At 36.0% G+C, this 24,433-nt stretch overlaps 2 protein-coding genes across 4 annotated transcripts in view; one reads left to right on the top strand and one right to left on the bottom strand.

Moving 5' to 3' along the window:
• The window catches only part of ANO3 (anoctamin 3), a 418,943-nt gene that overhangs the window by 59,014 nt on the left and 335,496 nt on the right, over nt 1–24,433 (bottom strand). For all 3 annotated transcript variants that reach the window (XM_059138525.1, XM_059138529.1, XM_059138531.1), the window contains 2 exons: nt 21,296–21,392; nt 15,025–15,085 (listed from right to left, as the gene is read on the bottom strand). In XM_059138525.1, coding sequence (XP_058994508.1) covers nt 15,025–15,085; nt 21,296–21,392 — 158 coding nt within the window. The remainder of the gene's footprint in view (nt 1–15,024; nt 15,086–21,295; nt 21,393–24,433) is intronic.
• On the top strand, nt 2,121–15,757 carry MUC15 (mucin 15, cell surface associated). Its single transcript, XM_059138536.1, has 4 exons — nt 2,121–2,478; nt 8,682–9,412; nt 11,521–11,670; nt 13,628–15,757. Exons 2-4 carry the CDS (start codon nt 8,719–8,721, stop codon nt 13,786–13,788), a joined length of 1,005 nt encoding a protein of 334 aa, XP_058994519.1. The 5' UTR covers nt 2,121–2,478; nt 8,682–8,718; the 3' UTR covers nt 13,789–15,757.

Here is a 24,433-nt window from a genome sequence, read left to right as displayed (position 1 = left end):
TGACAATAATGTAACTTCATGTTCTGGTAGAACATGTTGTCAGTTCCACCATTTCAGACAAAGAGAAATTATTGCTTCTTCCAATAAGTAGTATGAGACTTGATAGGTGTAAAGCAATTGGAGAGGGGCCGATGAAAGGTACCATCGTAGGTAAGTACAAAATAGTTAGCCAGGCATTGTACCATGTGTCATCTCAGCTAGCCTGGCTGACTAAATTGCCAGCTAGTTGTCCCTTATTGTTGAGTTACTTTGGAGAAACAAGGGCCAACACGGGATTGATCTTACCTAGAACACGGTATATACTTGGGAATGTATCTCACTGAGGTTTGTTTGTTTGGCAAGAAATTACTTCTTCTTCTTTTTTTTTTTTTAAAAAATTTTATTTATGTATTTGACGGAGAGAGGGAGCACAAGCAGTGGGGGCAGCAGGCAGAGGGAGAGGGAGAAGCATGTTCTCCACCGAGCAGAGACCCAGACATGGGGCTTGATCCCAGTACCTGGAATCATGACCTGAGCTGAAGGCAGATTTTAACCCAGTGAGCCACCCAGGTGCCCCAAGAAATTACTTTTTAACTCGAACTTGGGTGATTTCACAAAGATTTGTGATCACAAGTAAGTGGGCTAAGTAACCACTGAGGCATTAAATGCATGAATACTTCTTATTTTATGACTTTATTTCCAGATGTGCTCATGACAGGGAAGATAAATAGGGTTTATTTGTAGGGTCATTTCTAACCAATTGGTTATGGTTGTCAGGAGGGCAGTGATGAAGGGGAGTCTGAGGTCACAGGTAGAGTCTCTAGAAAAGGGGTTTATGGGAGATAAGATTCGTCTCCTACACAGTGAAAGAAGAGAATTGTAGCAACAGTACCTTGTAATTTCCATGCCTGGCAGAGGCCATAATTACCATAGTCAAGTCAGAAAGTGGTAATGATATTCATACACATATCTAGGAAAATCCCTAAGGGCATGGCACACCCAACCCTGCCAAGTCATGTTCAGATCTCTAAGTAGACAAAAAATATTTTGTCAGTTGGAATTTTTCCTAGTAACTGACTAACCTGAAAAGAACCAATTGAATTCTATGAAGCCATTGCTCAGTAACCAGTTGTTTGATTAAATTCAACTTGCTTTTCTTCATACCAGTGCAGATACAGATGACATACCCTTTGAGTAAACACTTTTTTAGGGGTTTGCTTAATTTCTAATCTTACTCTGAAAAGGCCCTCGGACCTCAGAACATTTAAAACCACACATTACCTTGTTCTTTCCTGAAGCCAATTAACTGGGCAGATTCTTTACATTCATTTTGAAGGTCCTGTACGTTAGCTAAAGTTTCATTTTCTCTCCCAGCAGCTGGAAAGCTATCTCTTTGCACAACAGAAACTAAATGTGTACCTCAGACATACTGAGCTCAACGGGCCTTGGCGCCAGCCCCCAAATACTGGTGTGCAGAGTATCCCAGAAAGTGCAGTTTCACTCTGCTCCCTTTCATAAGCCATGGAAGGAAGTGAAGGAAGCCTGCCAGGTTGTTATTCAACTCCAGGATTTAATCAGGCATTACCTGGGCACTTGTGAAACTCTCCAGCTTCTAAACTGAGAGTAAAAGCAAAGAGAACATGGGATGGAAACCACTTAATTGAGAAGACTCTCAGGATTACTCTGGATCATGTGGCCATTCTCACACAGGTCCTAGTAACTCCCCAAACTCCTGAAAATCAGCAAGAAAGCCCCTCTCAATCCTGGTGATTATTTCTAACTGAACGCTTCGCAGCTTTCTCAAGGAGGCCAATACACATTAATTCACTTTGTGTGAAGTGTGACTTTCTATAAAATTGATTTCAGTGGACTGCAGACAAGACCCCTCACCACTGTGTTTTCTCCATTCAGGTTTTGGTACACAAAGGGCATCCTACTATGGGAAAGACAGGTTTGTTGATGATGTAGGAGAATAACATGGGGCTGTAACAGGTGCAGGACGTGAGTCATTTTGGTTTCCTCACCTGCAAAGGGCGAATCCAGCATGTGCCAGAAATTCCGGATACGCCAGGGAACATTACCAAAGTCTTTGTCCCTTTTTTTTTTTTTTCCCCATTTAGGGCAGGAAATGGATGCCCCTTGTTCTTCCACTGCTCAAGAGAACTAGCCTGCCCCAAAGTCAAAACGATCAACCTATGAAACCTGGAGGGTTGGACTTTTCTTTCTTTCTTTCTTTTTTTTTTTTTTTAAGGTCTGAATGAGGTGATATCTTCACGCTGACAGCTGAGAAGCAGGTCAGTCAGGTTCTTGGGTGCTCTATTACACAAGCAAGATTTGGCCAGCTCCACCTAATTTTGTTTCTCAGACACCCTCCTGCTCAGTGGGACATTGTCATTCTTAACCCATCTGCTTTCTCTAATGCTCGGCAGACTCATTCCAGCCAGGACAGCTGTCTGTGGTATTTCAGTTCCTGTTTGTAAATACCTCCAGAACCTACAGGTGAGTGTGGACTGGGTTACCTAGGATCCCAGCTCGCTCTCGCTCTCTCTCCCTCCCTTCTCTTTCTTTCTCTCTCTGTCTCTCTCCCTTTTTTCTCCTCTCTTTTCTTTTCTCCTTCCCTCTCTGTCTTTGGCTCTCTTTTATTTGCCAAAGAGAATCAAAGTAGGCTCAACTTTTTGACAGGACTCTCTGGCAAGTAGCTACTTTTATAAGGAGACCCTTATAAAAACAGGTAGTTGTTTCATTAAGTAATTACCTACAAAATGAGCATTCGCACTAAGTGACTTAGCTTAGCTTGGGAATTACTGCCAAATTTGCTCAATGATGAAACCAGCTGGAGAGTTAAATAAAAACCTTACTTAAAATGTACATGACTACAAGAGAGAGTTGCCTTAAGTCAGATCTTAGTATCTAAGTTTCACGGTGTTTAAAGTGGAAATGGCATTAATATGAATTGATTATTTAGATTTAAATTATGCTTTTAGGCTTTAAGAATTTTGCAAAAGTATTGGAATATGACAGTTTTTGGAAAACAATCTTTGAATACAATGAATTACCAGCTTCTGTACATCTCTTCCAAAGATTTTATTAATCAAAAAATTGACAAAATGTTGTGTATGTAACTATTTCACTTAGTGTGGTATGTGTGTACATCTGATGCTCACTGGAAATCTGAACGGCCAAGTCACTTGCTGTGAAACACATCTTATGGAATGAAAGTGTGGATCATGTTTCTTAAAATTATTTTCAGTCTGTGGCGAGGTAAAGCTCCTTTAATTAAATGGATGCTGATTTACTGTTTGGCACTTTCTATTTTATCCATTGAGGCATTTCCTACAGACAGTGAAATATAATAGAAGGCTGAAAACTCCATGCTTGGGAGTCTAGGTCTAGAATATTCTGCAGACAGTTTTTCTTTCTAAGCTCGATACTCTTCCACCTAATTATTTCAGTACTGAAGATTATGACTAACAATGCTCAAATTAGCAGGGAATATGACATTCTATATATTTTTCCTGAATTCCTGCATACCCCAGTCTTTTAATGAGAATTACGTTCACAACTAGATTTTTTTTTCCCCCCTGAAAGAAAGCCTTGTCTTCCTTTCTTTTTAAGTCAAAAACGAAATGATATGCCTGCATTCCTCAGGTACAATCCTCCTTTCTGGCTTCTAAGTATTCTCATCCTTTCAAAACCCTCTTATTAAAAGAGGCATTTCTAGAAGCATAGTTCATTATGTCCTCATTTATTACAGTTCTTTCATTTAGGAAAAGCAAGATACTGTTCAAGATTGTAAAGGCTACTCAAAAGTAACACCCACGGTCTGCCTGGGATATAGGCTAATGTCAGACTGAATTTCCTATGACAAAGAAAAACAAAACCCATCTGTATTAACCTATATAGCCTGAGATCCATTAAAAAAAAAAAAAAAAAAAAAAAAGTAAAAGCAACTGAGAGAGAAGTAGCACATTTTAAGTTCTATTTAGTTATTTTGCTGCAGAAACATGTTTTTATAGTACCCCTCAGTGCACTGAACTAATGTTATAATTTAAAAGCTTAGATTTTGATTGACTTGCCAATAACTAGCATTTCTCTTCCCTTGCATAGGTTGATTACCTGATACAAACCAGGGTACCTCCTTATTTTTAAAACTTGATATAAAATGGGTATGACTCAGTTATAACAAGAAGGCTGGGCAGAATAATGACTCCATGCATTTAAGGGGAAGCAAAATTATGTGGAGAGTCTGGACTTGCTTCCCTTAATGGACGGGGTTGTTGTGTTTCTCTTACCACTTTCTACAGTCCTCCCTACAAAAGTCATAATGTGAAACCACTTTTTAGTGTCAACACCAAAAACAGAGGAGAAAACTGTGTTCATTTGTTCTGCATAGAGCAATTATTTAAAAAAAAAATAGTGCAACTCACACCCTTTGAAAGTATATTTTAAAATTTGTTAAATACTACAAATAATGAAAATAGTTCAATATATACAGAAAGGGTTAGAATCTGTGCTTAAAATACCATAAAATGAGTGGAAATCCTTTTTTTCTGTTCCCTTCATAATAATTCTAATCTTAGAAGTTTTTCAAGTTTGTAATGATCTTAGCTCTGTTCCTATGCTCTATACCCTCAAATTTCCTCTCTCAAATTTCCACCTAGGGGACAAAAAGGGCAAAAAGAACAGGAGGGGAAATGATGCTACCAGGTTCTCTTGATACACTCTCTTTCTACAATTGCATTTTTTCTTTGGTTCCACCTCTGTCTGCCTCCACAGTGCACCTGGCTGACAAATGAATTTGGGCACACACAAGTTTGCCAACCATCACCTAGCATAAATTTACACAATGGGTATACAACACACTTTAAATACTTAAACTCTGGAGATGGAGAGAGGCTGAGAGGAAAGTGCAAAGAGAAAGAGCACGGATTTTTTTTTATTGCTCTTCAGCACTTTCTGTACTAACTCCATTAGCCTTTGGGGCTTACACTGCGTTCAATTCAGGATAGGGTTGAATTTAACCCAAATTTCCTAGTCCTTGTCCAGCAAAAGTCCAGGGCTGGGGTTCAATTTCTCTTTGCTTCTATCCCTTTAAGATGAAGGGACCTGAGCAGAGAGGTGTAACCTGTTTCTCCTGGAAGCTAAGGAGCAGAAACAAAGTTATCCTCCACTGTCAGGCCAGGATAGCAGGAATAAACCAATTCTCCCAAGAGCCTTACACGTAACCATATTATTTTTGGAATAAACTGCAAATGGTATTCACAACACACATCAACCCTTTCTCCCATCTTTCTCTTTTCCCTGGAGATAAATTATAGGCAGTAACAGAACGCTTGGCTCATTTGGAGTATTAATACCTTAGGTTTTCAAGTTACAGTCAAAAGCTGGGTGAGGGGTAGAGAGATCCCATTGGTGGTTCAATGTTACAAAGTGAATCAGGAACAACAAAACTCACTTTGCTGACTCTTGATATGTGGATTCTCATTACGGGAAGGGAGTGAAAGCTCAATACCACGTTCCTCATGTAACATGAGAAAACTAGAACAGCTAAGGCCTATTTTTTCCCCTTCTGGTGACCACTTCATTAGGAAAAGAAAATAACCTCGAAGGGAAAGTAAATCAAAATGTATAATAATGAAAAAATGGGTGGCTAAGGACGATTCATAAATTTAATGAGACCACTGGAATTAAATAATGAGAAGGGCTATAATGTTTGCTATGAACTTGACAGAGCTCACAGGAGAAAGATTTTTCTGAAAAGAGGCATGGAAGTATTTTTAAACTAAATTGAATTGTATTTTAAATGTGCTGGGTGAGGTATCAGTTTAATAATGTGTTGGTGAACTGGAGGTCCTGGGGATAACTTTTGTTAATTTGTAAACTACATGCCAAAGGGGTCTACCTAGAATCATAGAGATAATTGTTGGGGTTTTCTTAAATTAGGATAAAAATGTATTTAGTGTATTTGAGGGGTACTTAAGGTAGAAGGCCCTATTTTTCCAGTGTTTAAAATAATGGTATTATAAACTACTTTGAGTAAATGATAAAACTTGGAGAAGCTGTGCTAAAAAAAATGTTGGTGGGAAGAAGTTCTAAAAAGCAGCTGAATTCTATATTTCTTTGTAACCAATTTCTATATTCCTTTGTAACTTCTGTTACACAGATGGTGATGACTAGCTTTAATGCCGAGGTTTAAATCCTAACCCGATCTCTGTCACTACTCTGTGTCCTTGACACTTTTCTTTTCAATTAATTAATTTATTTTAGAGAGAGGTGGAGGAGGGGCCGAGAAAGAGGGAGAGAGCATCCAAAGCAGACCCTACACTGAGTGCAGAGCCCCACATGGGGTTCCACCTCACGACGCTGATACCATGAGCTGAGCCAAAAACAAGAGTCGAAGGCTTAACCAACTGGGCCATGCAGACTCCCCCCATTGTTTGCATTTTTAATGCCCCATTTAATTATGTGTAAAACAGGATTGATAATTCCTTCCTCATTGTTGGTTTGTTTTTGGTAAGAACTAAATGAGAAAATGTGTGAAACATCTGATTTAATAAAAGCAGAGTAGTAATATGTTTTCCAATGATGTTAACAATTTTTAGGATCTAAATCCATATTCTTGGTTATCACAGAAAAGTGAATGAAATATAAACAGACGGTATCACAAATACAAATACCCACGTAATTCCTACCAGATCAGGAAACACAGTGTCAGGAGTATACAGAGTCTGCTTCCAGTAGATTTATTTATTTTAGGGGGTGGGGACGGGCAGAGGGAGAGAACCTCCAAGGAGACTTCCATTTAGAGTGGAGCCAAGAAGCCAGGCACAGACTTCCATTTCATGACCATGACCTAAGCCAAAACCAAGGGTCAGACATCTAACCATTGAGCCACCAAGGCACCCCTGCCTTGCCTTTTAAGTAGAATTTATTTATGTGATAAGCATAGGGCATGGAAGATATTACATTTTGAAAGCCTTAGGAATCCACAGGTATGGGCTAATAACTGAAAGAAAAATATGTATCAGGATGTATTATAAATATAATTAAGTTGTACCACTATGTAAGATATCATTTAGCAGGAAGAAGGCACTTAAATCCCAAAGAAAATCAGAAGACGTATTTAGAGGCTCCTCAGACCCTAATGAAAAATTAAGGTTGACCATAACTGTAAACATTTCTGGGAGAGCTTTTAAGAAATGCTATGTAATACTGGACCTTAAAAATATCAGGTGCACATCCTTCCTTTTCTTATCTTGGTCATCATGGAGGCTTTTAGTGAAAAATAAGCTCTAAGATCCAATTCAAAGAATAGGAAATCAGTTATCAGACTTTATTGTTTGGGGAGGAACAGTCTAACATTTTAAAAAGAATATTTTCTATATTAAAGATATTTCAAATTTTGTTTTTTTTTTAATTTAAATTCAATTAGCCTTTCAAATATTAGCATCTAACTAGGTTGAAGTCAGTAGAGTTGGATTTCAGTCATTCTCTTCCTTTCATTAGCTGTCTCCTAGCCACTCTGAACCTGTTTCTTCTTTTGCAAAATAAGACTATGCAAGTTATTTATTTATCTTTTTTTTTGTCACAAGGGATCATTGTGAGGATCAAGTGAGATGATAATGCAAACTCTCTGAGATGTAAGGCACTTACAGGAATATTATTATATTTTCATAATAAAAAATGGAAGTTAATGTCTACTAGCTGCTTACTTCAGGCCAGGTATTGATTCAAGTACTTCTATCTATACAATTTCATTTAGTCTTCAGAACATTGTGATTTCAGTATGATTACAATGATGAATAAAGTAACTGCTTATTATGTTGATTATTTTTCACAGGTTACTCATAATACAAGTCAGAATTTTAATATAAATCTAATTTTGAGATCTTTTCCCCATATCCTACTATTAATGAATTATGGTACTTCCACATTTCAGAGGCAGAAGGTCTGGACCAGGGTTTCAACCTCAACTCTGCTACTATTTAACTACGTCATTTTTTCTACACATGCTCCCAGACAGATGTTTCATTTATATAATAAGGGCACTCAAGGAAAGATTATCCTGAAATCTGAGAGTCTTCCTGATTTTCCCTAATTTTGATTAGTAGGAAGAAGGGCATCATGAAAAGTATTGTGAAAAAAGGGATATTAATTTAAAATTCAAATAACTCAAATGAGGTACTAATAAAATGTTTTTAAGTGGAAGTCCCAACTGATTCATTTTAAAGTAGTATGTTTAGAGTAGAATCAGTAACTTCATTTTCACAATAAACATTCCAAATCATATCTTTATAAAAACCATATTTTCTTAAATATGTTAAAGAAATCAGCCAGGTGTACATGCTCTATATTTACAATATTCTACTTATCAATCCAAATATAATATTTCAAATACATACAAATATTTCAGCTTGTCCCAAGATAAATGATCTTTGAAATAGTGGAATAGTGGTATGTGGCTTGACAAAGTTTTTGCATGGCATTTCCTTAGAAGAAAGAAGAAATAGATATTATATAGAAAATAAAACTCACTCTAGGTTTAGTATATAATCCAAAGAAAACTAATTTTTGGAATAAGGAGTATGGCATTATCAATTCAGTATTATATCTCTAGATGTTTACTTTAAAGATATAGATCCTTTAAAAAAAAACACTATGTCATTTAATAATTCAGATGCTTATTATTTGCTTTTTTTCAGATTCCTCTTAATAACACCAATACCAAAAAAGGCTACAATGTTGACCTCAGCCAAAATTCTATTGATTTCAAATTTGTTTAGTTTACTATTAATTGGAAGCCATGGGAAAGAAAGTCTAGAGAGAAACACAACACAAAGCATTGCAGCAGGCTCAAAAACAATGGAAAATGAATCTGTTCCTTTGGAAAGTTTTAGAAATTTAAGCTCAAATAAAGAAAATAGAGAAACCTCCAATCCTGAGGCAAGTAATTCCTCTCTTTGGGACCCATTAAATAAACACCATGGAACAACAGACGTCTTCAGCAATTCATCAACGAACAACATTTCTAGGAACCCAAGACCCATGCCTACGTCTCCCACAAGCCATCCTCTGATCCATAGCTCTGTTTCTAAATTGTCTTGGAACTCATCCATAGCAAATGAAAATTCTCTTCCAGTCTCAGCACCTCCCAAAGCTACATCTGCTGTATCTTCAGAAAAGTTCACTTGGTCTTCAGCCAGTGACACCATAAAAACTCCTGACAACAGTTCCATTTCAGTTAGCATCCTCCCTATAGCACCAAACATCACATCTGTGACTCCCATGGTAACAAAATCAGATGAATGGCTCACCACATCCAATGACAGCTTCATAGGGTTTAACCCCTACCGAGAAACAACAACTTTACAGCCCACCTTAAAATTTACTAATAATTCAAAAATCTTCTCCAATACATCAGACCCCCAAGAAGGTAAATATAAATGGATTTAACTTTCCTTTTGTGTGAAACTGAATCTCAAACTAAGTCATACAGATTATATCTAAATGTATGTAAAGAATGTACCATATTGAAAAAAAAAAGTAAAGAATGTACCATATTGGAAAAAAAAAAAACAACTACAGCAGCACAGGTGGTTCACACTTCTGAGGCACAACCATGATATTCAGTGGAAGTAATAAAGGGATTTTCAGGCTTTAGTCAGCATACAGTAGTCATTACGTATGGGAACATGATGAGACAGCGGGACAAAATTAGAGGTAGGTTATTAGGTTGAGGTAGCCGTACAATTTTGAGATACTGGGCAACAATTTTCACTGAATCTGAGAAAACTGCCTGAAATGCCCCCATGCTTTTAGGAACAATACGCAACTGAACTTTAGAAATATATGTATGTGAAAACTGAATGAAATAAGTTAATTTATAAATTATCTGATATCACATAGCAATCATAGGAAAACAGAACTCTGATTTTAAAAAAAAGTAAGTAAACTCAACAAAATAAATCCTCCTGAATTCTTAGTTTAGTACCTAATGAATACCATAAAAAATTGTTTCTTAAATTCCACATATGAGTGAAATTATATGGTATTTGCCTTTCCCTGAAATTTAAAAAAAATACTCCTTTTCCTCCCATGAATTCAATGATTCCAAATACAGCTTACTTCAAGATTATATTAGTGATGTAAACACTAAATCATACATACAAATTCCTATTTTGAAAGTTGTAGTGTATAGAAGTTTTAAATTTTGAAATCTAGGCTTTCTAATAGCACTGCAGCTAATAGATTGTATGTACATATATTTTCAATTTAGCTATAATTTTAACGCATCCTTTCATTCATACATACTCTGATACTACACCAGGAAGTTTTGTTTTTGTTTTGTTTTGTTTTGTTTTGTTTTTGTATTTTGAGATAGAGGGAACGGGGCGGCAGGGCGTGGCAGGGAAGAAGGAAAGAGAATCTTAAGCAGCACCACACCCAGCATGGAGCCCCACATGGGGCTCGAGCTCATGAAAGTGAGAACGTGACCTGAGCTGTAACCAAGAGTTAGACGCTTAACTGACTAAACCACCCAGGTGCCCCTACATTGGAAAGATTTTTAATAAATATTCTCTTTCTTTTGTCTCTCTAAACTCAATATGCATACTAAGAATACTGAGTACTTGTGCCCACCAGTGCTCTTTAATCAAAAGAAAATTGGTTAACCTTGTTTCCCTTTTATTTTAGTAGTAATTTTGCTGTAAGGTTCCAGTGTGTAGGTTAATGTTTTTATAAATGGATTTTAATATAGAATTATACACTTTATAAGACTCCTTAATAACATTCTCATGATTTTTTTTAAAAAAACCCTGAAAATACAATACACTAAATATGAGTTCAGGGAGAATTGCATAGTTTGTTAACAACAAACTCAGGCTTCATGTAAGGTACTTAGTAAAAAGGGAGATAGAGTAAAATTTTGGGGTCCCTTAAACTCAGACCTACACATCTGTTCTCAATGTGCAAGACATTGCAAACATCTTGCTTTGGTTTATTTATTGCATCGGGAAACGTCCTGTATTAGGATATACTGCTTTTCCCTTATAGTGCCTTTTCAGTTGGGGTTTTATAGATTCATTTCCTATTACCCACTTACTCCCATTAGCTTTTTACTTTTCAGTTATTATAGAAACAAGCCCAAAGTTCATTTCATCATTAACGTTCATTAGAGATTCAGAGTTGATTAAAAGCAATATAGCACTCAACATAGAAATTAGATCTTAATGGAACATACACATGGCACTTCAGTACTATTGTTTTTAAAAAAAGAATGAGAGACAGTTATAAAAATAAGAAGTATTTAAACATAATTAAAAATTTGAAGTATGGTTTTATAAGGAGGTATATTTGCCAATATATCCCCAACACACAGTACTTCACAAAATACACAAACATATCACTATTATCTAATTTTTAAAAACCCAATATTGTTTAAACATTCTTTGTTATAAAGAAAGTCCAATGTACATATTTCTCTTCTTTGAAAAATTATTTTCTATTTCTTTATCTGTTAATTATTTTTTCTCTCTTCTCTAGAAAATAAAAATACAGGAGTAGTATTTGGGGCCATTTTAGGTGCTATTCTGGGTGCTTCATTGCTTAGTCTTGTTGGCTACTTGCTGTGTGGAAAAAGGAAAACGGATTCATTTTCCCATCGACGACTTTATGATGACAGAAACGAACCAGGTAAAAACAACTTTCAGAATCTCACCTGCACACTGTGGATTTAATAAAATGAGGATGCTAATGTTCACTACCTTATCTAGAAGGGATCTGGAGATTCGTATGACAGAAACAGATGAAAGATTTATTCTGATCTACTCTCTGTTTCTCAAAGAACATAACCAAAATAATTATGGGCCTGTGGGTGGAATTTTAAAACTATACGGGGCTGTGGATCATTGCATCACAATTAGTTTTAAATAAACCAAATCCCAGAACCTAAAACATGTCTATGGAATTGGAAGAGAATGGTATGCCATTGAGGGAAAAAGGGTCAGTGCTGTTAGCAAGTAACTGCACAGCCACATTTTCTGCCATTGTTGGATCTCGTGGCAGCAGTAATTTGAACAATGATTTATTCCAATCTGAAGTTCTTCTAAAGTTTACACGGAGGCAGTAGCCCCTCAATCAATTGTCTTAATGAGTCTCTAAAACAGAATCTAAAGAGTTGTATATTTGGGTATATAAAATCACAAAACAGAGGAATTTTTCACTCATGGAATAGAAAAGACCAACTCTAAGATCTAAAATGAGAAATGTGTCTGCTAAGAATAAAGAATTGGATTTCTTCTTAATGTAATACTGATTAGAACAGAAATGAAATAATTTCACATAATTGATTTGTCTTTTTTAAAATACTTCAGGGGAAAAAAATGTTTTCTGTTCTACAAAGGACTCTTGCCACCATAAAAAATACTTAAATGCCCCGGTACATCCTGTCAATAAAGTCTTGTTGATTTTACTAAGTTCAGAGCATGACTGACATACTGTTCATCTTCAGAACCAAATCCATTAACTGTAAATTTAACTGAATTCTATTTGGGGGGCTTCTAGGAATCCATATAAAATAAGAAGTGGTACTTTTCAAAATTAAAGGATAGGATTTCAAACAACAGGGTTTTCCAAACCTTTTTTTTTAAAACCCCAGATTCCCCTGTAATCACATGCAAAAGCTCAGTCTGTCAAATTAATACAGTCTAAGATGTTGTGATTAAGGCATAATGGAATAACTCAATCACAACACCTACTTTCCTCCCTCAAGACAGCTTTGAGAAACCTCCCCCAAGTCCGTAAGGTTACTGGGCACCCAGTCTGTAAACAGAAGGGATAAAGAATACATAGGACATAGGAATACCTAACTGAATAATTAAAATTAAATAAAATAATAATAATTTAAATAAAATTAAATAATAATAAATTAAATTAATTAATAATTAAAGTTAAATCACTAATCTGATTAGTAATTAGTCACTGTCTAGTACTTAAAGATACCTAGCACATACCAAGTTTTCTTTGAAAATAAATTCAAGATCATTAAGGATGTAAAAACTGGCTGTTCATTGAAAAAGTAAAAAATAATCTCATATCATTAATCAGAGAATGCCAAGTGCATGATAACGAGGATCTACCACAAAGAAATATAAGGTTTTACAAATAGTTTTCTTCCACCTCCATCTTCTTTGGCTCAACCATAATGATATTGAGACATTTAGAAAAAGAATGACACTGATTTAAAATTAAGGCTCTTCAGTATTTAAAAATTATTTTTTTACACCAGAAGTAAAAATTCTGAAGTAAAAATTCAAAGCCCTGAACTCAAAAGTCAATGAGACATATGTCTGTCTGTGCTTCTTCATACAAAGTACCACTCTACTTTCATTAGGATTTCTCCCTTAGTTCTTTTATTTTTGGTTCACTAGTAGTAAAATTATTTTAGAAGTTTAACTGTTCTCTTAGTCTTAGAAAGAAATGTGTCATGATAAGCATATGCTTATTTAAAACTTCAAAACCAGTATCTGCAAAGCCCATATGAAAGTTGTATCTACTTACTAATCTAGAACAATTCCTATAGTCTGGCAGATGCCCAAGCATGCATCTTCCAGACAGTCACCATAAAATAATTTTTTTGTTGCTTTTTTAGTTCTGCGATTAGACAATGCACCAGAGCCTTATGATGCGAGTTTTGGGAATTCTAGTTATTACAACTCCACTGTGAATGATTCATCTGTGCCAGCAGGCCAAGAAAATGCACGGGACGGCATCCCTATGGATGACATACCTCAACTTCGTACCTCAGTATAAAAGGAAAGGGAAGAAGGCTTCGGACGGCAAATGATCGCTTACACCCTAGTCTTTCCACAAGCCCATCTTCCGAAAGCTGAAGCAAGATCTCTGTCTTGTGGCTGTGCCAAGGAGAACTATAAAAGTATGAGACTAGTAGCAGAAACGTAGAGGATAAATCATCTAAAAGGTTTCCTTTCTTACCATTTTTGGCTGTACAGAATCATCTATTGAGTAACCTTAATTTGTATTTTGGTCTATTTTACTCTTTAGTGGGAAACGTTTGTGGGAATCAGGTAAAACTAAAAGGGTTCACGATGCTTGCCCTGCCTGATAATTTAACTAACCCTGTTGTCCTAATTGCATGCATCAATATTGGCATTTTCTTGAAGGCAAATTAGGACACTTTCTTGAAGGAAAAGTTTTTTAAAATTTTGACTTAGAGAGTATATGGAGTTTCTGCTCCTGGGGAAATTAAGGTAATGGGAGTGAGAGACTTGTATTGTAGAACGTTTTACTTTCCTATCTCCAGCACATACATGGTCAGCCCCTTGAATGGCCAAGCAGACAATGACTTTGCATTCAACAGGGCAATGGTAGGGAAGCTGACTCTTAACCAGGAATGGTATCAGTTCTCTTCAAAGGGTGAGGAATCTTAACATGCCTGATTTCTTTTAGGACTCAATTAATTTGGGTGCTTTAAAGAGTCAATGAGAAACATGGTGATAAAACTCAGCCAAAGCATATACCTGTACATAATTTTTACAGTTTTAAGATGTTAAATAAGAACAAGATTTATTATGTATTAGATATCATTGCTTAATCAAACATGGAATAGATTGTCTATCTAAGTGTGTAAAGTGTAACATTAAAAAATAGACACATAGAAATATTATGCAAACAAAGCATTTTCTGAGCATTACTTCTACACGCAGAAGTACAGGTGTTATAAATTTGAATTCTAGTATGTTCCAGTTTTTTTTTTTTTTTTATAATTACCACCAGCTTTCAGCAGGAAAAACACACTCCTCAGTATAGAAAGGTCAAGGCTTTAGGGACTAGAGGATTAGCAGAAGAGTTAAATTCTCAAAGAAGCCATGAATGTATGAAGCGAACAAAGCAAGCAAGAGATTTCACTGTTGAATTGATACACAGGGTGTGTTTGTGTGTGTGTATGCGTGTGTGTGTACATATGTGAAGAAACAACAGCCTCAGGAAACAAAGACAAGCAATTAAGTAACAGAAGAACATACTTACCCCATATTGCCATAAAAATAGCAAAGAAGACGGTCCCTCCATTATCAAACAAATATGTCACCTTAATGGAAAATGAAGCAAAAATATTAATCACATACTGATTATAGTAATCTAGTGATTACAGTGTACATTTAAGTTCTATGATTTTTTTTTCCAAATGAATCACATTATTTTATGGTCTGTAAATATAAGATGTATGATCCTTTCATGAGTCCTGTAACTGTTTCTTATGATTTTTTCATGGGAAGAGATGAGGAGTCAACATTTTCCCTATTTTCTTCTTTGGACTTCACCTTCATTTCTGCTGAAAAGGGGCTCTAGCACCCTGAGGAAGTACTGTGGGCCACTGATCGTCAGACTAAGTTTAGCTTTTCAGTTGAGGCATACCTAGTTGCACTTCCTGTCTGCAAAATTTCCAGGACTGGGGAAGCTGTAACTACAACATGCAGAATTCCACCAGTGAGCCGGCACTGGCACTTTCAACGGAAAGGTATCATAGTGCTTGCCCTACTTTTGGACATCTATCAGAATGTGTCATGGGTCCAATAGTGGCTACAACTTTTTTCAAGAAGTTTCATATATCATTAAACATTTAGGATATTACCCAAGTTTTTTTCAATCAGACATTATCTGAATTTTTATAAAGATCAGTGTACAGTTATATGATGTTACTGAATACAATATTCAGGGTTGCAAGGATTGTTTGATTTTAATAAATCATAAATTCAACTTACTTTTGCTTCCTTTCATTTGCATAATGCCCTCATTCTCTATATATTTTATATTTATAGTGAGGGATATTAAACCAATACAGCCAAGGTAATATATGTTTTGTGGTTATATATGTATGTGCTATAGAGACTATAGGGAAAACAGGTACACTATCCTCATAGAAGAGAAAGGCCAATTAGGGGCTAAAGAACATTATTTAAAGGAAAATGGGAATACAATGGTGTCCTCTTTGCACAGTCTACAGTCATTGAGGGCATTAAAATAATACCAATGTGTATTTTAACTGCAATGTTTGGGAAATACTGCAAAATAATTGCTAATACAGATAAAGGTAGAGTGTGTTTTCCTGTAAAATAAGACAAAACGTGCTCCTTTAGAAGGTTTGTGGTTAGGTGCAGGAAGTCCTAGTTGGTTCTAACTTCTATGGTTCTTAAGGCTTGGGATTTCTAAAAATGTTGTAAGAATTGGTTTTCACCACAGTCATCACTATATATTATGCACAGATGAGAAAATGGCCATAAAGAAATTCTCTACAGAGCTCATAAAATTACACCCACTGTGGGAATCCAGCGTTTTTGTTTCCAAAGGCATCCCACAGAGACACTGCTGCCACCACGCTGGTGAGCAGCTGTCTGGTTTCCTTCAGAACAGACCCAGTGCAGGAAAAAGTCTCTTAGAGTGTTAGAACAGAGACCTTACACATGGGGACTTAAAGGTCACCAGGAAAACATGGCTCTCCCCCTGCTTCAGGAACAACAGTGCTTTCAGAAAAGGGACAAATACAAAGCCATGCTTACCAATAATTGTGTTGCCTATGTTCTGTCATAATTTAAGTCACATTTTCCTTAAAAAAGCTTGTCTTTTTTTTTTCTTCTAAGTTTTTTTCATAAATCTTTCAGGAATTTATTTTTTATTCAATAAATTAAGCATTAATTTTTAAAGAAGCACATCCATGAGGTACAGGGAGGTATACGTGTAATACTAATATAATGAGAGATTACATATACCTAATGTGAGATACAGCTAAAGTAGGAGTTACAAACTTCAGAACTCACCCTAAGGAGGAGTATAAAATCGTTGTGTTAGAGCCACTAAGATATAACAGGTGGGATGTGCTAAGATATGTGAGAGGCCACGGACTTCAGGATAATTTGAAGTCTGCATTAATAGCTGGAGGTGCTGAGGGTTGCACTTAGGGTACTGATACCTGAACTGTCGTATGAAAATGGGGGACAGGGAGAAGGAAGAGTCAAGCATAGCATGGATGCCTCAACTTCGACTGTGCGCAACTGGCAGGAGAACAAAGAAGGAAAGACCTTCTGTCTATTAGGAAAGAGACTCTTGCCTGTAAAAAAAGTTCCAGATGAAATCTCAAGAAAATTCCCAAAGCAACATAACAGGTTTTTCCAAAAGCAAAAGGAAGTGTGTCCTATCTACAGGTGTGTATTTGCAATGAATTATTTTACTAGAAAGATAGCTTGCCTTTATGCATGGGGGACCTACGGACAAGCATTTTATTCAACACTGTTGATGTGAGTAGGAATAATATATAAAGACAGAAGCAAACGAAGCCTCAAACAAAACTATGTTTAAGTACAAACTCTCCATTATGTTTGACATCTGATTTCTCTTGGGGAGCTGAGTATGGCTGGAAATCAATAAATGTAGATATTGTTTAAAGGGGTAAATTTCTTATTAGGTTGGAAAATTACAGTCTTGATCTCTTCTACTGTAGTTGCTAGGTCTGTCTCTAAAATTGTATGATGGGTTTAGGATCACATTAGCTTCTGGAAACTCTCATTTACATTCCATTAAAGCTGTTCTAGGCCAAGGAGAACAAAGCACTTCTTGGGCAGATTCAACCCTGCATGTCAGGCTATTCTGTGGGAAGTGGGGGGGAAGGGCAGCAAGGAGTTGGAATTTAGGCTAGAGTTCAGGCCTCTCTCACTTCCTAAGTCCTTAATTCTTGGACAGGGCAAACTCTGTGTAACCACCCATGTCCACTGGACCTCAACACAAGCTGCATCAAACATGGCAGTAGTCCATGCCCAACCTCCTCCCTGTTCCTGACCAATTATTATTTAGAGCAATATGTGGTATCTTTTGGAGGAATCACCTAAGGATCTTGTTAACATGCAGAATTCTAAGCCTGCATGTTAAGCCTGCAGAATTCTAAGCCTGCAAGCCTAAGAATTGTAGGACGTGGGGCCCAGGAATCTACTTAACACATGTCCTATGTGATTCCTACATGAACTTTTTCATGAAGTTTCTTAAAAGAAAAAAATAGCCTGTCTTATTTCTGTGTAGTATCAATATTGGTGTATGGTCTGAGGCCCATACTTGGTATTGAGTAAATGTTTACTGAGCAAATTAAAAAAAAAAGAAAAAAAGCCCAGAAACTAATAACTGTTATAAATAAAGCTGACCTCAAGGTCAGAATCACTTTTAAAATGATACGAAAAAACAAAGCAAAACCCTTCTAATGATCTCACCTAAAATGAGAAAGCTTAGCATAATGCAAATTGACATTATTGGTGTCAGATGCTTTTAGTGAATGTGCAAATATCACTGAATTACTTAGTTGGAAAACATTTTTAATTATCATGGTTGTAAATATTAAAAATGATGTTAATATGTTTAAATGTTAAACTAATGTTAAAATATGTTAATTACTTAAATATGAATTTTATCACGTGATGGGACCAATTTTGTTCTATGGAACACATTCCTAAAATTATTAAGAAAATAATTATGTGTAGACACACATACTTTTCAATAACATGACACTTAATTTTCTGTTTCTTGTCCAAAGTGGTGATGGATTCCATAAGAAATTAACAAGTTTCTAGATGATGTGGCTAGGTGATCTTAGATTGATTTGCCTGTTTCTTTGGTAATAATCTATTCTTTTTTTCAAACACTGTCCATCAAGTAACTTCTAGATGTTTAAATATACAAACTGATATTCCAAAAGAATGTTAGTTCCATCAATAAAGGAAGAGTAATTCTGATTTTAAGGTGTAAAACAAGTAGCTGCATTTTATCTTAGTCAGAAGAAAAAATACAATAGATATTAAATATTTCATCCTGGTGGGATTTTTTTCTTGCGTTGTTCCAGAAGGTAATAGTCTTCTCTGCCAGGTACCTTTCCACCTTCCTTATAATAGTTATTAAGTGAATTCTTTCTTAGTCATACATGTCTCTATACATACTCTTTTTTTTAACCAAGAAAAGGAGGGATATAGATATTATATAATGACAAAAACCCTCTATACTTAGTGTTTCCTTGGATAATTTCTTTATCCCTCTGTCATTGGGAATGTTTCTTATTTTTAGAATTCAGATACTGCTAGGGTGTTTTATTAAATATGTACAAGTAAAAGTAGAAATAACATATATATATATATAGATTTGCTGGTATCTCTAAGGCTGTCATATATCCTTGAAATGCACAGGTTAGGAGAAGGGCATGTATGTATGTATGCAGGTGTATGCATACACCTAATGACTTTAGTATGCTTGGCTTTTGCAAAAAGTATTGAGAAAATGCTTCCCCAAACAAGACATCTTTATGGAAACATTCAAAATGATTCAAAACTAAGCATACTTTTAGAAATTAAACTGAAAATAAAACAGATTTTCCTCATGGTTTACATTCACAATAAATAAGTCCGAAGCTAATTTTCATAAGTTCTGGCTTCATAGTAGGATATCGAGTGATTTCTGATTTTATACCCTGTTTTGTCAAAATTAATTGTATAGAGACCTCTACTTCTGAACATGATGGGCTAACAAAGATTGATTTTACCCCATTCTGGAGACAACCAAAGAATGAATGAAATACATAAGCAACAGATTTCAAGACAGTAGATATGGGGCAAGAAGGGCAATGATTTCTGAGAAGTGGGAAATAAGTGAGGTGAGCATTAGGATTGCCTCAGGTTATCACACTAAAAGAGTTCACAGGATGCAGATAGGGGCACCCCAAATAGTGCCCAGTGAGCATGTCTGTGAGGAGACCTACAAGGAAAGAACCACCTTGCATGAGTACCAGTATGCCCATTCCCACCAGCCGGACTGGAAATCCTTCATTTATGCTGCATCAGGTACTGTACACAGACAGATCTTGCTATCATTGTGGGGAAAATTTTGTGCTGGTTACAGTATTGCTATGAACCCAGCTCACAAACCTTAAAAGCAAGATCCAAAATGTCCATATTATTTCCAAGTAACTAAATCACAACATCTCTATACATTTATGAGAATAGTTAGAATTTAAAAAACTGGCCATCCTGAGGATTAGTGAGTGTACACAAGGCTGAAACTCTCACATACTGAGGATGGGAATGTCAAGTGGCATAAATACTTGGGAAAACATTTTGGCAGTTTCTCAGAAGATTAAACACCCACCTGTCATATAATCTTGTCATTTTACTCTTGGGTTTTTACCCAAGAGAAATAACAGTGCCCGTCTATATGGAGATTTATAGACAAATGTTCAGAGCAGCTTTATGTAAAACGGTAACTCAAAACAGCCCATGGGTCCATTAGTAGAGGAATGGATAGAAAAATTCTGGTATAGCTGTGTAATGCAATACTATTCAGCAATAAAGAGAAACGATCTACCGGTAAGTGTTACAGCATGGATGAATCTCAAAATAATTGTGCTGTGAAAGGAGCCAGAAAACACACACACACACACACACACACACACACCCCATACACTGTATGATCCCATTTACATAAAAGCCCAGAAAATACCAACTTATCTATTCAGAAAGTAGTTGGTTGTCTGGGCACAGGAGTGGAACTGGGGAGGGTTGGGAGGCCAGGATTACAAGAGACCATGAGGACAGTTTTGGAAGTGATTCCATATTCATTACCTTGATTGTAGTGATGGTTTCACAGATGCATATATAATATCAAAGTGTATTAATTAATACATTTTAAGTGTGTGTATATTATATTTGTTAATTATACTTCAATAAAGCTGTTTTAATAATGAACAGTAATCACTGCAAAATTCAGTTTCTCAAACTTGTATGCACATTGGAATCACTTGGGAAAATTTAAAACAGTCTGATGTCTAGGCTCTAAATCCAAAGGTATTGATTTAATTATTTGCTCAAATGTATGGCTTGGGATTCAAAAGTTAAAAAAAAAACCATTCTAATGGGCAGCAACCTGAGAATTTTAGTATGTTGTTTGTTTTTCTCGTAAAATTAAAAGTATTGTGATGAATGTTCATGGAAGTTACAAACGTAATCATTAGTAATGGAAACCATCGTCTTCTCCTTAATAAAATCTAGCTGTCATTCCAAGTGCAAGTTTATGTCTCCTATGACAGTGATCTGTTATAAAAGCACTGGAAGAACAAAATATTCAAATAAAAATGCACTCATTTTTTAATGGCAGCAGAGTGACAGACTAGACAGTTGTCATTGTTACTGATTGTTGAAACTCTTGGGAACACTTAAGTTTGTTTGGAGGACTTTTTACTATCTGCTTCAGGAAGGAGAATGTGAGGGTCCACACTTACCTTGGCGTAGATACAGCTTTCGTTGAGTCTCTGCAGTGAACAGTTCTTGTCACAGAGAGGGCACATGAAGACTTCGGTGGCCTTGCAAATTTCTTGGCTTGAGAAACCAAAGGAGAAAAAGAAGGCATGAACCTCCACATATAAGAGGCGCTTAGCCCCTCTGGCAATCTTGTGGGAAGCCGCAAGGCAGATAGGAAAAGAAGAAATGGATACAGTGGGAGTGATGAACAGATAAGGAAGAATTTGTGTGGCTCCAACTCAAATTTTTAGGATATTTGTGAAAACAGAGATTTGTGTTTGCTTCTTTGTTTTTAGAAGTCTCTGCTAGGATACTGTAATGATAATAGGCCACACTTTGTACTTACGAGACACTTGTGGGACTTTGCTGCAAAGACAGTTAACACAGGATTTCATGGCACTCAGGATACTCTGGTGAGGAACACCCAAGGGAGTTTTAACCAAACTCACAGCTTGGAAATGGCTGAGCTGAACCAAATCTGAATATTCTGATTTCTCAAGTCTATTGACCTTTCTCCTGAATCTCACAGCTTTCGAATCACTAAAATGAACAGCATCCGTAATTCACACAACTTCATAGCTCCCACTAGAGTCAATGGAGACATTATGTTCACTGGAAATATGAGGGGTTGATTTTTTTGCAGGGTCTTGACACACAGTCATGATGATAAGACAGTTCTTATTTACTTAATATGTGTTATATTCTCTATGAGAATTAAATTGTCTAATATTTGTCTTTTTGGTTTTATATACCTATTACATTTTAAAGGTCTCAGCATCCATTACAGATGACTTTGTTATATGAGGTGGACACCAATAACAATTTCTCAAAGGCTTCCCAGCCTGAGAGTTCACAGCAACATATTTTTAAAATGTTTTGTGCCTTTTTTCTGTCATAAGTGTCCCTTTCCCACTTAGTAACTTCTAAAAAATGCTTTTTAATTAAATCTGCTTTGGAAATGTTGAAAGTAATTTAAAGGATTTTGAAAATATATCTGGAAATACAGCTGCTTAATAAGTAATACAAGTTTAATTGTCAGGGTTTACAGCATGATTTACTGCTTTCAAAAATACATATACTCAAATGAAGCAAAAAATAATGTATATGTATTTCAAATCTCACTCCAAAGCAGGAATAAATAGTAAGTAATAATACCATATAGTAATACAGAACTTTAAAATGGGCATGTTCGTTAGGTCTGGTCCACACTGCAATCTCCTGCAATGGTACTTGTCTCCAAAACTAAGAGGAAACTGACGATTAATTTAAGTAATTTGCTCAAGGTCATACAGCTAACAAGAAGTACCTCAGGGACCCAAGTTTAGGTTTTTGTGATTCGAGGTGCAGTTCCCCATCAACTGTAACATATCTAAAAGAGAAAGATTTATTTCATATTAAAAGCAACTTTCCAATGAAGGGAATTAAGAGTACATGTCTCATAAAAAGCCCTGAGTAATGTATAGAACTGATGAATCTTTTTATTGTACACTTGAAACTATATTACACTGTCTGTTAATTGTACTTGAGGAAAAAAAAAAACCTGGCAAATAAAAAACAAAAAAATAAAAGGAACTTTCTTATAAAATTAGTTTATTAATGGTGATGATAATCTTAAAGGTCTAATACTGTAATTCTCCAATTCTCACAGACATCATCCTGCTAGTAATCAGGACATTTATATGAATTAGAAGAAAAGCAAGTAAAACACTCATATTAAAAGATCAAAAAAGAAAAAAAGTTTATACCTCCTCTTAGTTTTACCATTAATTTATAGGAACAAAAATTAACACAGCCCTTGAAGGAAATTTTGATTAAAATTTCATAATTCACTCTGTTTCAAGAATGACACAGTATGTCCTACATTGAAATCTCATACTAAAAGTGTTAGAGTCACTTTTTTTTTTCTTTTCTTTTTTTTTAAAGAGAGAGATCAGAAGTAGGCAGAGAGGCAGGCAGAGAGAGAGGAGGAAGCAGGCTCCCCACCAAGCATAGAGTCCGATGCGGGGCTCGATCCCAGGACCCTGGGATCATGACCTGAGCCGAAGGCAGAGGCTTTAACCCACTGAGCCACCAAGGTGCCCCTTAGAGTCACTTTATACCACATCATTTTTTCCATCTCCCACAGGGTCAAACAAAAGTACAAACCTATGAAAGCACCATGTCTAGGATCCTACGCCATTAGACTGAGTCCTATTTTTTGATTCCAGAATTATTATGCTCATTTTCTATAAGTTGTTCAAAGTTCAACTTGATATGTAACAACAACAACAAAAAAACAACTTTTAACAACATATTTTGTAGTCTAAAAAAGGAAGTGAATACTATCACAAATTTCTTTGACTTAAGTTAACCACTAGAGGGAGGGGGAGTGTACAGCCAGAGTGTTTCTTCACTTCGTTTGCACCGCCTGATAATATAAACTGCCACTTCAGTTGTGGCTTTCTTTCCTTTTATATCTATTAGTAGATATACACATCAAGGACTGATTCAAAGGAAATAATAATTACCACCAACTTAAGATCATGGGAGTAGGGAGTGATTTGTCCTTTTGGGAGTAGATGGCTGGACCTGCTCCCAGGTCTTGATGTTTCCTGTGATTCTGTTAACATGACAAGAAGAGAAGAGGATGCTTGGTGATGTCTATTTTGAGGAAATGTGAAACTGTGAAAGTGGTCTTAGGGAAGGTAGTATGAAAGCGTGAGGAAAACATGATTTTAGAATCAGATATAATCATCAGGGAAAAGTAAATCAAATCACAATATATTACTCTATATCTGTTAGGATTGCTATTACTAAACAAATCAAAACAAACATAACATGTGTTGGCAAAGATGTGGAGATTTTGGGACATTTGTACACTCTTGGTGGGACTATGAAATGGTGCAGCCACTATGGAAAGCAATCCCACTTCTGGGTATATAACTAAAAGGACAGAAACTAGGATCTAGAAGAGATATCTGCACTCCCATGTTCATTGTATTGAATGAACCTGGAGGACACTATGCTAAGTGAAATAAGCAAGCACAGGATAAATGATGCATGAGTTTACATATATTAAGTGTTTAAAATAGTCAAATTCATAGAAACAGGATAGAATCATGGTTGCCAGAGGGTAAGTG

Source organism: Mustela lutreola, chromosome 1, assembly GCF_030435805.1.
Source record: "Mustela lutreola isolate mMusLut2 chromosome 1, mMusLut2.pri, whole genome shotgun sequence".
Classification (NCBI taxonomy): domain Eukaryota; kingdom Metazoa; phylum Chordata; class Mammalia; order Carnivora; family Mustelidae; genus Mustela; species Mustela lutreola.
The sequence above is the reverse complement of the archived record's forward strand: the minus strand, read 5'-3'. Positions and strand labels throughout refer to the sequence as shown.

Bases quoted from the DNA above. Each gene is read 5' to 3' on its own strand.
- MUC15 (XM_059138536.1), top strand. From the start codon at position 8,719: ATGTTGACCTCAGCCAAAATTCTATTGATTTCAAATTTGTTTAGTTTA. The intron at 9,413-11,520 runs GTAAATATAAAT...TCTCTTCTCTAG, and splicing joins TACATCAGACCCCCAAGAAG to AAAATAAAAATACAGGAGTA. The intron at 11,671-13,627 runs GTAAAAACAACT...TTGCTTTTTTAG, and splicing joins TGATGACAGAAACGAACCAG to TTCTGCGATTAGACAATGCA.